At 46.8% G+C, this 14,382-nt stretch overlaps 1 protein-coding gene across 6 annotated transcripts in view; it reads left to right on the top strand.

Moving 5' to 3' along the window:
• The window catches only part of ELFN1 (extracellular leucine rich repeat and fibronectin type III domain containing 1), a 194,798-nt gene extending 180,817 nt beyond the window's left edge, over positions 1-13,981 (top strand). For all 6 annotated transcript variants that reach the window (XM_042437434.1, XM_042437435.1, XM_042437436.1 and 3 more), the window contains one exon: positions 10,922-13,981. In XM_042437434.1, coding sequence (XP_042293368.1) covers positions 11,408-13,801 — 2,394 coding nt within the window. In that variant the 5' untranslated portion in view covers positions 10,922-11,407 and the 3' untranslated portion in view covers positions 13,802-13,981. The remainder of the gene's footprint in view (positions 1-10,921) is intronic.
• Positions 13,982-14,382: the final 401 nt, after the last annotated feature.

Below are 14,382 nucleotides of genomic sequence, written 5' to 3' on the forward strand. Positions count from 1 at the left end.
AAGCTCACAGGTTGTCAAATGCACACACACACACACACACACACACACACTTTCCTGTTTGGAAATTAAAATAAAAGTCTAAAGGGGCTGGCCCCAGATTAAGGTGAAATGATGGGATTCTTCCCTATTTGGGAGATGGGACTTTATCTAGCTTACTTGCTTCAAGCCAAAAGGTGGATGCAGAGCAGAGCAGAAAGTGAGCCCTGGTACTTCAGCGATTATGAGGAAAGGAGGAACTAAACACACAGACAATCCCTTCCCTGAGAGTCTTTGCAAGTTGCAATGACAAATCAATAAAGCCATGCAAATTGTAGCAAACCACAGCCGACTTAGCCAATAGTCAGGGATGCTGGGAGCTGAAGTCCAAAACACCCAGAGGACCAGAGGCTGGGAGTCAGTGCAAGTTTAGAGGTTTCTCTTTATCAGCTGTGCTGCAATATGGTTCTTATTGTTCCTAATATTGTGTGGGCTTCCTACTCCTTGCCTTTGGAGCACAGTAGTCCGGGCCGGTCGCCTATTGGCCCCGATTCAGCAAAACACTTAAGCGCATGAATCACCCTCCCAGCGCATGGCGTCCATTATTTGATTAATCCTTTCCTTTTATAAAAGTGAGATTCCACATCTCCCCCCACAACTCACTCCCCCAGTCAAAATTAATAGGCACATTGTTGTCAGGAGATTGATTCCTCCCCTCCAGGTTTTTTTCCCCTTCCTTTTCTGAATGCCAATACTGTACGTTTTTTAAAAATATGCTAGCTGCTGTCTTTTCTCTGCATAAATTCCATCTTGCATAAATTGGGAGATGAAACTGCTTGCCAATAAAGACAAGGAGGGATAGAGAGAGCAATGCCTACCAAGAAAAGGGTGAGAAAATGGGTACGTTGCACCTGCAGGAGAGAAGACCGAGGCAAAGGAGGCAGGAAGAGGGCAAAGCCATAGGTCATATATATATATATATTGCAGGACTCTAGGTTTAGATTAACTATTTGATGGTAAAGAAGTCTTTGACTGTGGAACTGATGAGCTGGTCTGCATCAAAAGTACCTCATTTTGGTTTCTTGGTAGAAGGGGATGATGTTAATGTTGGTTAATGTTAATGTTTTCAACAGTGGCGGCCAAGGCGAACCCTTGGTCAAATCCCAGTAACTACGACTGATCAATAACTTTCCCACAATGTTCTTCCCCCGAACCCACAAAATTGGACAGGCGCTTATTATTGAACTTTATGTCCCCCACCCCACTCCTTCCTTAAAGTATTCCGTATTTGGCAAAATAGCACTGGCAAAAGAAGAAAGAAAGAAAGAAAGAAAGAAAGAAAGAAAGAAAGAAAGAAAGAGACCCTCCCAACCAGCAGCTGAAACTGGATGATTGAGGAGCCGGACTATATTTTCAGACAGATCTGTTCTTTCTCTTGGCTGCCGGGCCCATTATTCAAATCCAACAGGCAGAGAAGTTTAAAAGGCTGGAACCACCATATTTCTTTATTTCGTTAACATCGGCGCAAAGCGGGAGAGTTAATGTGACAAAATGAACTCAGTTCCGGTGCTTATCCAAACAGTTCTTAACAAGATTTGCGATTTTCCTCTAACAAGGGCCCCGAATGGCTGTATTAGGGATGCAGACGCTTTGCCAGATAGGGGAGGACTCACACGATGTCAAGGTGGCACCGTTGTCTAAGTGTTGGATTATAGGGTTGTGAGTATTGGGCTGGGGCTTTGAGAGACTAAGGTTCGAATCCCTGCTTGGTCCTGGGACCTTGGGCAAGTCACACAATCTCAGCCTCACAGAAGGACCGTGACAAACCTTCTCTGAAGAAAACATATTCAGCATAATTTCTTTTGTACCCTTTAACTTTTCAGCAGAGGCAATAAAAAACTCTGCTAATGAATTGCAAAAATGTATAACAAGATATCACAAGAGTGGCCCATGTAGGACCATTGAGACCGACGCGATATGCCTTGGTTTCATTATGCGTCGTTCCCCTTGCACATCGATCCCTTTGCCAGCTCTCTTACAAAGTTACATAACAGACGTTGTGCCTCTTTCCAATTCTAAGACCTGCAAAAACGAGTCCATTTATGTAATTTCCATGGCTATTATTCTCAAACCTCTCTCCAGTCCCAATCCAACTGGCTTCACAAGTGGTCTTTTGCTTGGCTAAATGTTTAAGGGATTACCTGAGCAGCTCCCTTGGACATAGAGATCACTAGATTGTTTGCCCTTGAAGCAAATCAACTCAAACAATAATTGATCTCGATTTGGGAGGTGTGAACCGTCCGCAGATCCTCAGCTGCAAAGAATGGGAACGTTTTAATCACCTCCGCTGCTACCTGGTGGCTCTGGATTTCAAGGCAGAACGTATCTAACTTTAGCTTCCAGCCATTAAAGCACTGTTATTTCCCAAGTTCACAAGATGGATGAGCTGTCAGGGCCAACCAGATTCAAATTCGGCAAGAGAAGAGGAAAAGGGCGGATAAAAAATCAAGCCAAGTTAAAAGGATTCGGTGAGCAGCATCCATGGTGCCAGACTTAACTGTTAATTAAATTCTGCTTTCTCCTCCTGTTTAGGGGGACAGTTCCAGAGGATGGAGAGGGACTAATGTCTTATCTGGTTGTTTTCATTCCTTATTAGTCCATGAGAATATTTTGACCTTATCTAGATGTCTGGGTCACCTACTGGGTTTCCCTGGCCGAGTGGTGATTCGAACCCTGGTCTTCCAGAGTCCTAGTCCAACACTCAAATCAGAGTCCAAGGTGGATCTTTAAAACGAGGTTTTCTTAGCAATATTTTTACCAAGGAGGTTTGCTATTGTTGTTCTCTTAGGTTGAGAGAGTGTGACTTGCCCAAAGCCACCCAACGGATTTCCACGGCCAAGCGGTGATTCGAACCAGAGTCCTAGTCCAACACTCAAATCAGTGAGTCATGGTGGCACTTTAAAGCGGGGCTTTCTTAGCAGTATTTCTTTCCAAGGGTTTGCTATTGCCTTCCTCTTGAGCTGAGAAAGTGTGACTTGCCCAAGGCTACCCAGTGCATTTCCATGGCTGAGTAGGGATTCGAACCCTGGTCTCCCAACCCTTAAACTACTACAGCGCAGTGTCTGTCTGATGCAGAACCCCGGCCGTTATTAACCTTACCAATTAATCGTGTTAAAATTGTAGTTGCCACATCCATGCATTGCCTGGGAATGGAAGCGTCGGGTTTTCAGTGATCCTGGAAAAATGACCACGTTCACCTTCAAGAAAAATTAAGGAGCCTTATGGAAAGACCATCCCGTTAGGGGGAAATAATTCATTTTTTAAAGAACCAAGAAATCCTTGAAGCCAGGCAACCGGTGCTGGTGCCATCCATTATTGCTGTAGGCAGGAGAAAATGGCTGGCATGCGCCCTCAGGAAGCATTCCATTAAAAACCTATCAGTGTTGCACATCCACACGGAGCAGCGCTTGCAAGGAAGGAGGGTGCCTGAAGCTGCTGGGTGTAATGAGTACCCTTGCTCTCTCTTTTTAAAGCATGTGCAAGAAGCTGAAGAAGAGCAGAAAGATGAATTAAATTCCACTTGATGCAGAGCACGCAGGGCTTAGCCCAGCTGGCGATGGAGAATTGGCAAATGGAGGTGATGAGTTAACGCTGTCTTAAAACAAAAGCCCTTGTCCTCCCCCCCAAAGCAATGAGTCAGCCGCCTTCTCCCCCGGGGAAAAAAGCACTTTCATTGGAAATGGACTTCCAACGGATCCCAGCTGGGGGTTTGCACAGAGCAGAAGGGCCAGTTTTTAATAGTTTGCAGCACACACATAGACAGCTTCGATCCATGTGTGAACATAAGCAACTAGGCATTGCCTTTGCAAATAAGAGCCTTGGAGTGCAAAACCAGTAGACCTCTGGCTACCAGATGCGTCGGTCAGTAATGGGGCAGCCATGCCTATGTATGAGCCTTCGTCCTGGACAGGGCTTCTCAAACTTTGGTCCTAGTTGGATGCTGAGACCACTACACCATTCAGCAATTGATTTAATAGGTCTATTGCATTCGATTCATTTGGACTTAGGCCCTTGTTGTTACTGCCCTGCCATTGCTTAATTTTAGGAGAAGAGAGAGGACATAGCGAGATGGTTGGTAACTAGTTACTATCACTGAGATGAGTTATGCCCCAGTATAAGGCAATAGATGAATCAGAAGAGACATTCTCATATATTGGGGCATTCCTCATTAGAAGACAATAAGTAGCAGAAGAACTGCTGGACCTCTTACCCTTTCTCGTCACCACTCCCTTCTCCTTCTGTATCATGTCTTTTTTAGATTGTAAGCCTGAGGGCAGGGAACCGTCTAACTAAAAAGATTGCATGTACAGCGCTGTGTAAATTTACAGCGCTTCATAAATAAAGGTTAATAATAATAATAATAATAAAGACCAAAACCTAAGCAGAGGAGGACACATTTAGTTTGAAAGTTGACACCAAGGAGCCAGTGGAGATGAGAGTAGCACAAAGTTGCCGACTGATGGAGACGAAGGAGAAAGAGGAGGGGAAACCCTTGCTATCCTTCAACATATTGAAACTGTGATGCATGGCCACAAGAGGATGGAGCGGAGACAAGTGTTTTGTTTCCCAAAGACACAGCCTCAGCCTTGTCTTACAGAAAGGTCAATGCAACAGGCATTTGAGTTTTGGCGATGCATCAATCACCAGTGTCCTCCCGCAGAGCCGAGAAACGTTCCCAGCTGGTAGCAACTCAGTGCCCTGTGGGCAGCGAGTTAACATTCGCGCTCCACTTCCTAGTCGGCAGGGGATGGGTTGCTGGGTTTTGTTTTTGTAAAATACATCTTTCTCTGGTTTACCCAGAATATTGAGCTGGTACTTGTATAGCACAAGAAACTGTGTGTGTGTGAGAGACAGAGAGAGAATCCTTCCATTAAATGTTGCAAACTATCTAGCATCACTATGTAAAGAGATCTTGCAGCATCTTCGAGACTGAAAGAAAGAAGTTGGCACCATGAGCTTTTGTAGACTTCAGTCTACTTTCTCAGATGCATTTCCAAATAAAAGAGCTATAAACATACCTGTACTCCAGTTTGCCTGGACCATGCCTTCGGTCAAACGCATGCATATATGTAATTTTCTGTGGTTGAAGATGTCGCTTTCTTGGCTTTTATCAGTAGCCACACATAGCCTGTGTCCTGAGGTTTGACTAATGCTGACACATGGACACCTGGAGCTTGGAAAAGTTCCTTTTTGGGACTGCAAGTTTCAAAATATTAAAAGTCTCCAAGCTGTCTGCGCCATAAAGTATATTTTATTTAGCTCTAACCGTGTAAGTCTTTCTGCAAGGAATTCAGGGAGATGGTTTTTGGTGATGGTGCTGCCCTTTCTCCACCTAACTTTTATCTCAGCATTACAGTTCCCAGAATTCCCTGGGGAGCAGTCTGCCTGTTAAACCAGTTTAAAAGCTGTAATGCAGTGCTAGATCCTTCATTATCTGCAGGGCTCAGCTGTGGTTCCCAGGACCTTCATCCCAAGAGATGCAGAATTCTGGACCAGCAGCACCTCTAGAGGCAGACAGGAGCCATAGACGCTCAGCAACACAAAGCACAAAGTTCACTGTGAAAGCTGAGCAGGGCTCATTTTAATTGCCCCGGAAAGGATTTCCCAAACTCGCCAATGCAAAATATGCTTGAGAGCCGCATAGTTTAACTACAAGGCCTGGGAAAAATTCATGCAAGGTTTACTCCTAAGTGGCGTTACTGAAAATACTATGGGTGGTAAAGATGGGAAAGTGTGAAGACTCAGCCGAGGCTGTTGCTGGATCAAATGTATATACTGAAATGTATACAAGATAGTAACAGACTTGGATGCCTCCCCTTGGTGTACAAAGAAGTAGCTGTGTTAGTCTCTTGTGGCACAAGAAAGGAGGAAAGGAGGAGGAAAAAACTGCTTTTCATTTTAGCATGAGCTTTCATGGATATGAGCCCACTTCTTCAGATGCAAGGCTGCAAAAGCTCTGACTAAAATAAAAACTGGTGTTGCCACATTCCATTCCCCCCCCCCACCTGTCTTCCTCCCTTTTTTTAAAACCATGGTTTAGTTGCACCATGTGCCATGATTTTGGATCTGGGGTGCAAAATCCCCAACAGCTGCCCTGCTGCAACGGCGCTGAGCAAGAGGGAGCCCATAGTATAAGAAGAGGGGTATGTTTCACCTCCTCTCCCCATTTGGAGGAAGACTAAGTCTGTTACACACTGACAACAACAGTGGCTTAGGCCATCTAATCCCTCCTTTACTTGACTTTGGGCTATTTTGAGCAGGAGATTAAAAGCGATTATCAGCATCACCTGAGATGTTGCTTTTTCTCTCCCCCGCAGGCCTTCCTCCCCCCAAAAGCTGGCAGAGCTCCGGCCTGGCACTGATGCCCTCCCTTGCAAACGGAGGAAGCTTCTGCCACTCTGCTGGGCAGCATGCAATCCACCAACCGTGGCAGAATGTGCCACTCAGATCCCTCCATTAAAAGCAAATGGAGTTGGGTGTCGGGAAGGCTAGGTGCTTGCCTGCCCACCTCTGTAGGATGCAGTATTCATTTTGGAAAGATCCAAGAAAGACAAGGGAGAGAAATCACATGTCAATGGTTTCCAGTGTCCCCCTCTCTGCAATACTAGAAATTTGGGAGACTGAAGGAAAAGATCAAGGGTGATGATGGTGGTGAAGAATTCTGATTTGGGAAAACAATGGCCTCCTTTTGTCTCCCCCTCTCCACACCTACGAAACTACCATATATACATAACTGTAAGTCGACCTCATGTATAAGTCGAGGGTAGGTTTTGGGGGCAAACTTATGGATTTTGATATGACCAGTGGATAAGTCGAGGGTAAAACCTAGGGGCATGTGAATAGGGTTGCCATAACTGTCAACTTCCAAACCGGGACAAATGTAGGACAAAATTTACACCCCCCAAATGTAGGACATATTTTTAAATGGAGGACACACAAACAACTAAAACAAATTTAATAATTTAAAAAAGCATTAATATAAACGTATGTTTCTTAGGCATGCTCAAAATGGAGGACATTTTGGCATTATTCCTAGACATGGGGGGGTCTTGGAGGACACTTTCCATCATCCTAACAAGGCACAGCATGTTGGGGGAGGGGTTGGAGGACACTTCCCATCATCCCCAGACCATGCAGAGGTTGGGGGAGGTCTCCCTGCAGCCTCTCTGCACCCTTGGCCCCCTCAAGCCCCTTTCTGGAAATTCCCAGAATCCTTGAGCCCTCCTCCAGGGCCATGGGCATGTGGGTTGGTTGGGGGTGATGGGAATTGTAGTCCCAAACTGAGTCGCTGCACTCGCTAAGGGCACCGCCCCTTTCCCTGTTGCTCTGGAGCGCCCTCTGGAGGCAGCAGAAAGGGCAGCTTCTCCCCTCGAGGCTCCCGTTCTCTCTCTCTCTCTCTCAGGCGCCCTCCTGTGGCTTCATCGCCAAAGAGCAGCCGGCTAAATTGGGGGTGGACAGGTGATGGGAATTGTAGTCTGAGGACTCTCGCTGGCTCATGTGTGTGTGTGTGTGTATATACAACACAACAGCGAAGTCATAAAACACGCACGCTCTGCCTCTGCTCTGCTCAGTCCCCCTTCCCTTCCCTTCGTCAAGAAGAAGGGGATGAAGAAGAACTCGGAGCAGTCAAAGGGAAGCGTTCTGCGTTCTGCGTAGGGAGGGAGCCCCCCCCCTCTCTCTGTCCCTCTCCTTCCCTGCTGCAACTTCTTCAGAGGAGCCTGGCCAGCGAGCGACGGACGGAGAGGGGCTCCGGCTGACCGGCTCCTGGGACTTCTCTCTAAAACCGGGCAGGGACATTCCCTAAGCCCAAAAACCATGCAAGTCCCGGGTAAAAGGGGGACATAGCAACCCTACATGTAAAGGATGAGGCAAAGGAAAATGATGCCAAAGAAAATTCTGGCAGCCATAACTGTTTGTGCTCATCCTAAAGGCTGGATGGATGAGAGAGTAGTGGGGATCAATTCTTCTTTTTGGTGCTCCCAGGATGGACTAAGTGCTTGCCTTTTACCACTCTATTCAGAGAAAGGGGATGGCTCCATATATTAAGAGTTAAAATACAGTACTTATATTGACCCGTGGATAAGTCGACCCAGGTTTTTTGGGTCAAATTTTTGGCTAAAATTTCTAGACTTATACATGCGTATATACCGTATTTTGCACCCTAGATCCAAAGCCGTGGCACGTTGCATGAGAAAATGCACATGTTGGAACTAAACCATGTGGCGAAGTGGTTAAACGCCGATACAGCAGCCACAAGGTTGTGATTTCGATCCCACAGGAGTCCAAAGTTAACTCAGCCTTGCATCCTTTTGTAGCTTGGTAAAATGAGTACCAAGCTTCTTGGGAGCAATTGCTTTACAGATTGTAAACCATTTAGAGAGTGCTGAGTTCACTTGTAAGCGGTATAGAAATGTAAATGTTATTGCTATTGTTGAACCATGGTTAAAAAAAGAAAAGGGAGGAAGATGGGGGGAGAAAAAGTCCCATTGAGATTGGTGGGACTTCACTTCCAAAGAGACATGCATAGGGATTGCACTGTTACTATTCCTCCTTGGACAAAAAGATAAGTCTAAAAAGGCAAAACACAAAGCTGCAAGGTGAATGTCACTCCAAAAACCTTGCACGCCTTCTGCAGACCATAACTCTCATTGCAAATGCCACTGGATTAGGCTTTGCTTCCATCTGCCACCTTGGAAATTAATAGCAATCATTAAACAACAGCAGCGACAACAACAACAACACAAAAGCGCTGGCAAACTGGTCCCAAAGAAAAATTTATAAATAAATAAATAAATACAAGCATAAGAGCTGTTTCTGCCAACAAAAAAATTAAAACTATTTAGACGTACAGCAAGTCATTTATTACTGCAGAGTCTTCCTTCCACCTGGGGTTTAAATCTCATTACAGTTTGTCCAAAACAGATGTTACCCTTTGAGCGCTAGATTATTAATGATAAAACTCAATTTCTCCGGAGAGCCTCAGTGTCAGGAATCTGGTTTGGGGATGGCTTTGTTTTCAGAAAGCTTAGATGTCTTCCAACCCTGGCGTCAGAGTCGTGGTAAACGTTTGGGCAAGCAACACATCTTCTGAAATCTGAGGTCTCAATAGGTCTTTTGGAGAAAACCACATAGTCCTTCAGATTTTCCTTGGCCCACGAGAACAGTAGCTCTCAACTGTTGTTCCTCCAAGTTTTGGACTTCCATACCATTGACTATGCTGGCAGATTCTGCATTATCAAAGTCCAAAGTATTTGGAGAACCAAAGGCTAAAAACCATGGCTTTTGGACAGGGATGGAGGGGTCCTTTGGAGGTTGCTCCAGCTCCAACTCCCATCCATCCTGGACAGCATGACCAGGGTTTATGGCCAGATGTCTTTAACATCTGGACAGCTATAACTTGATCCTCTGCATGTTGGTCAGTCTGTCTGCCTGTATCTTTCTATTAAAATATTTGTATTTCCACCTTCTGTTGTGAGATTTCAGTGTGACATACAATTCTCAAGTTAAAAAAAAATAAATTAAATAGAACGAACACATATTAAAATCAATCAGATTAAAACAGAGGAAAAGGCTAAAGTGGTCAAAAGCATGTACATATAGGTTGGGTCTCTCTTATCCAAATGCTTGGGACTAGAACTGTTTTGGATTTTTGCATATATATATATAATGTGATATCTTGGAGATGGGACCCAAGTCTAGAACACAAGGCCCCTTTATTAGTCAGCTCTGCAGCAATTCTAACTATAGACTTTGCCTTGCAACTGTATGGAAACTGGGCTGGAAGTATGCATATTGTGAGCTAGGAGCGGCCAGGGGAAGGAATGGGAATGGATGCCTGCCTAGGAGCATCCTTTCCGCACCTGACATCTCCGAAATGGACGCTGCAGCCATTTAGTGGAGACTTCATCATTAATAAATGTTTGCTATGCCATCTTAGAGATGTCTCCTTTGATTATTTTACAAGTAATGAATAGCCTTGGCTCATTTTAACATTTGGTGCCTGCGAGCCAAAAAAAAAATTCCCCCTCCTCTTGCCCATCTCTTTGCATGATTAAACATTTATCATCTGTAATGGATCGCCACTGCACTCTTGTTGCTCTCTTTTTGCAAAAAGGCAGCTCCCTCATTTATTGATAAACTGACCCGGGCGATGGAAAGAGGGAATCTTAGAGACAACAACAAAGTGAAGCAGGGCAGAGTTAAATGGAGTTGGATGCAAGTAGAAAGAAAATGTAGACCCTACTGTCTAGACTCAGAGTGCAAAGAATATCCACTCCTAGGTTAAAATATGGGTTCTCTGACGAACGGATGGGACCCCCCTTTTCCCCTTGGGAAAAATAACAGACAATGTCTTACAGACTGCTGTGACGTTACAATGTACAGGTATCTATAGTGGAAGCCAATGGAGTGAATCATGTGCCATGGCCCAGATGGGCACTAGTGTACATTGAGGCACTTCCAGTGGAGTGTGGACACCAGTTAGAAAGTGCTGGAGTGCAAAAGGAATGCCCAATGTCCCTCATAAATGTCCAGTGGAAATCAAAAGTGCCCAAGGCTGTGATGCATGTCAGTTGGTGCGCATTTAAGTGCAGTATACGTGTGTCTAAGTCCCTTTTTGGACAAGCTAAGAGGAGAACTCTTCCCCTTGTGCTCGGCCCCAAAACTTCCCAAAACTTCCCAGGTGTGCAGCAGCTGTCAAATCCTGGGAAGAGTTTCTGGTGCCATCTCTTACCATTGGAGAGGGGAGAGAGATCATTTATATCATTCTGAGCTGTGGTCCAAAAGCCAGCTTTCCCAAATACTCCATTATTATTATTATTATTATTATTATTATTATTATTATGACAAAATGCCATTAAATGCCAATTTTCTTCCTTTGTTTCAGCAGGAGCACCAAGTAACCTGGCACACACGGCACTGAGAGGCAGAGATTTGGAGAAGGAGAATGACGGAGCAGTATCCTCACACCAAAATGGGGGCTGGTGGCAAAAAGAAAACAAGATGGGCCAGCGCCAAGAGGGAGAAGAGAGCTTGTGCCTGAGTTACGACACTGTCTTCTTCCCCATCCTACCTTCTCCGGAGTGACTTTAAAGGCAGCCTGATACGATGGAGGAAGAACCAACCTCCCTGGAGGACCTTTGCTAAAGCTTTTCCTGCCTGGCAAAGGCCAGAACTGAGGAAGGAGCTTCCTTTGCCCTCTTCACCAGACGCTTCCCTTCATGGTTGGAAACCATGGAGAGAAAGGAGAGGATGGTAAAGCTCCCCACGAAACACTAGCCAAAGGCAGGGTTCTGCTGTCCAAGGAACCACCCTCCTCTTCCCCTTCCAGCAGATACGGGGCGACCTCCCCATCTCTGCCTGGCCCTTCCAAATGGCAGGCCGTCGGTGGGCCGTGACATCAGCACTGTGCACATGCATGGCGGCCATGTCTCTCCTCTATGTGGGCAAGGTGCAGGCCGACTGCTGGCTGATCGAGGGTGAGAAGGGCTTTGTATGGCTGGCCATCTGTAGCCAGAACCAACCTCCTTACGAGTCCATCCCCCAGCAGATCAACAGCACCATTTTGGACTTGCGGCTGAACGACAACAAGATCAAGAGCGTGCAGTTCTCCTCCCTCAGCCGCTTCAGTAACCTCACATACCTCAACCTGACCAAGAACGAGATCTCGTACATCGAGGATGGTGCCTTTTCGGGACAGTACAACCTGCAGGTGCTGCAGCTCGGCTACAACCGCTTGAGGAACCTGACGGAGGGAATCCTGCGGGGACTGGGGAAGCTGGAGTACCTCTACCTCCAGGCCAACCTGATCGAGACTGTCACCCCCAATGCCTTTGGAGAGTGCCCCAACATCGTGAATATTGACCTGTCCATGAACAGGATCCAGAGACTGGATAGCAACACCTTCAGGGGCCTGAACAAGCTCTCGGTCTGTGAACTCTACAGCAACCCTTTCTACTGCTCCTGTGAGCTCCTGGGCTTCCTTCAGTGGCTTGAGGGCTTCACCAACATGACACGCACCTATGACCGCATGCAGTGTGACTCTCCGCCGGACTATTCCGGCTACTACCTTTTAGGCCAGGGACGGAGTGGATATCGCAATGCCCTGGGCATGCTCTCCTCTCTTTGCACCGGTGGCCCCTACACCATGCCGCCTTTTGTAATCTTACCCAAGAATCCAGTGACCACAGCTCTTCCTGAGAGCCCATGCCCCGAGGAAGAATGCTTCTCTGGCGATGGCACCACGCCACAGATCTCACTCCACACACCTGTGATCGACCCAGGTTTGTATCCAACCATGAAAGTCAAGCACGTGACTCACAACTCAGCTGTGTTGAGCGTCCAGATTCCAGCCCCTTATAGCAAGATGTACACGCTGGCCCAGTTTGAGAACGGCCGGTACAATATCCTCGCCAAGCTCCTGAAAAAGAAAGAAGAAATCGAATTGACTGACCTGGGCCCAAACGAAGACTACACCTATTGCGTGACATCCTCCAACCGAATCGGACGGTACAACTACACTTGCCTCACCCTCAACCTCAACAAGCAGAACAGGGAAGAGCCGGTACCCAGCCCGTCAACTGCCACTCACTACATCATGACCATACTAGGCTGCATGTTTGGCATGGTGATCGTCCTGGGGGTGGTGTATTACTGCCTCCGGAAGAGGCGCCATCAGGAAGAGAAGCACAAGCAAGCCGCCATCAACATGAAGAAGACCATCATTGAGCTGAAATATGGGCCAGAGATGGAGACGACCAGCATCTCTCAGCTGTCCCAAGGCCAGATGTTGGGTGGTGAGACCATGACACGCATCCCTTACCTCCCTTCGGTGGGAGAGGTTGAGCAGTACAAGTTGATTGACAGCAGCGAGACCCCCAAGGCTACCAAGGGCAACTACATGGAAGTGCGGACGGGTGAGCAGCCTGAACGGAGGGACTGTGACCTTCCCATGCCACCGGACAGCCAGAGCTCAGTGGCGGAGATTTCCACCATCACAAAAGAAGTGGATAAGGTGAACCAGATCATCAACAACTGCATCGATGCCTTGAAGTCGGAATCCACCTCTTTCCAGGGGGTAAAATCGGGGGCAGTGTCTACTGCTGAACCCCAGCTGGTGCTCTTATCTGAACAGATCCCCAGCAAACATAGCTTCCTTGCTCCAGTCTACAAAGAGAGCTACAACCACCCTCTCCAGAGGCACCACAGCATGGAAGGTCCCCCCAAACGTTCCAGCACTTCTTCCAGCGGTTCCATCCGGAGCCCCAGATCCTTCCGCTCTGAGGGCTCTGCCCACAAATCAGAAGCCAAATATATCGAGAAGACGTCTCCGACCACCGATACCATCCTCACTGTGACACCGGCGGCTGCTATCTTGCGGGCTGAGGCCGAGAAGATCCGGCAGTACAGCGAGCACCGCCACTCTTACCCAGGGTCCCATCAGGGAGAGCAACACGATAGTGGCATGGGCGGGCGCAAGCCCTCCATTTTGGAACCTTTGACCCGGCCTCGCCCAAGAGACCTGGCCTATTCTCAGCTCTCCCCCCAGTACCACAACCTGAGCTACACCTCCAGCCCCGAGTACACCTGCAAACCGTCCCACAGCATCTGGGAGCGCTTTAAACTGAACCGCAAGAGGCACAAAGACGAGGAGGAGTACATGGCCGCCGGCCACGCCCTGCGCAAAAAGGTCCAGTTTGCCAAAGACGAGGATCTTCACGACATCTTAGACTACTGGAAAGGGGTTTCGGCCCAGCACAAGTCTTGAGTCCCCCCCGGCCAACTCGTGACTTAACTCTGGACCAAACAAAACAAACCATAAAATCAACGGCAGCAGCTATTCTTTTTAACCCAGACTTCTCTTTAAAAACTTATGGGAATCTACAGTTATTCTATATAATGTATCAGAAAGAGGGGGAAGGAGAGAGAGATTGAGAGGAAGGAAGGGGGAAAGAGATGAAAATATTGTCTCACAATTGTGGGATCTACACCAAATCTGAAGATTTGGGGGAACCTTCCCCTCAAATGCTTAAAAACAGATGTGGGGATGGGGTGAGTTTTCTTTTCTTTTTTTAAAAAACATAAAAAATGAATAAAAAAGGGAAGGAAGGAAAGAAAGAGAGAAAACGAGAGAGAGAAAAATCAAAGTGCGGGAGAGCCAGGCAGAAAACCAAAGGAGTATGGAGTAACCACCATCACATCGCATGGCTCCTTCTTCTGTATTCTTTGTGGACTCTGTGTACAGTTTTGTCTTCTTCTTCTTCCTTTCAGTAACCAAAAAGGAAAAAAAAACTAAACAACAACAACAACAAAAAAGAGGTAAACCAGGAATTAAAAAAAAAAAGTTAG

This window comes from Sceloporus undulatus, chromosome 8 (genome assembly GCF_019175285.1).
Source record: "Sceloporus undulatus isolate JIND9_A2432 ecotype Alabama chromosome 8, SceUnd_v1.1, whole genome shotgun sequence".
Classification (NCBI taxonomy): domain Eukaryota; kingdom Metazoa; phylum Chordata; class Lepidosauria; order Squamata; family Phrynosomatidae; genus Sceloporus; species Sceloporus undulatus.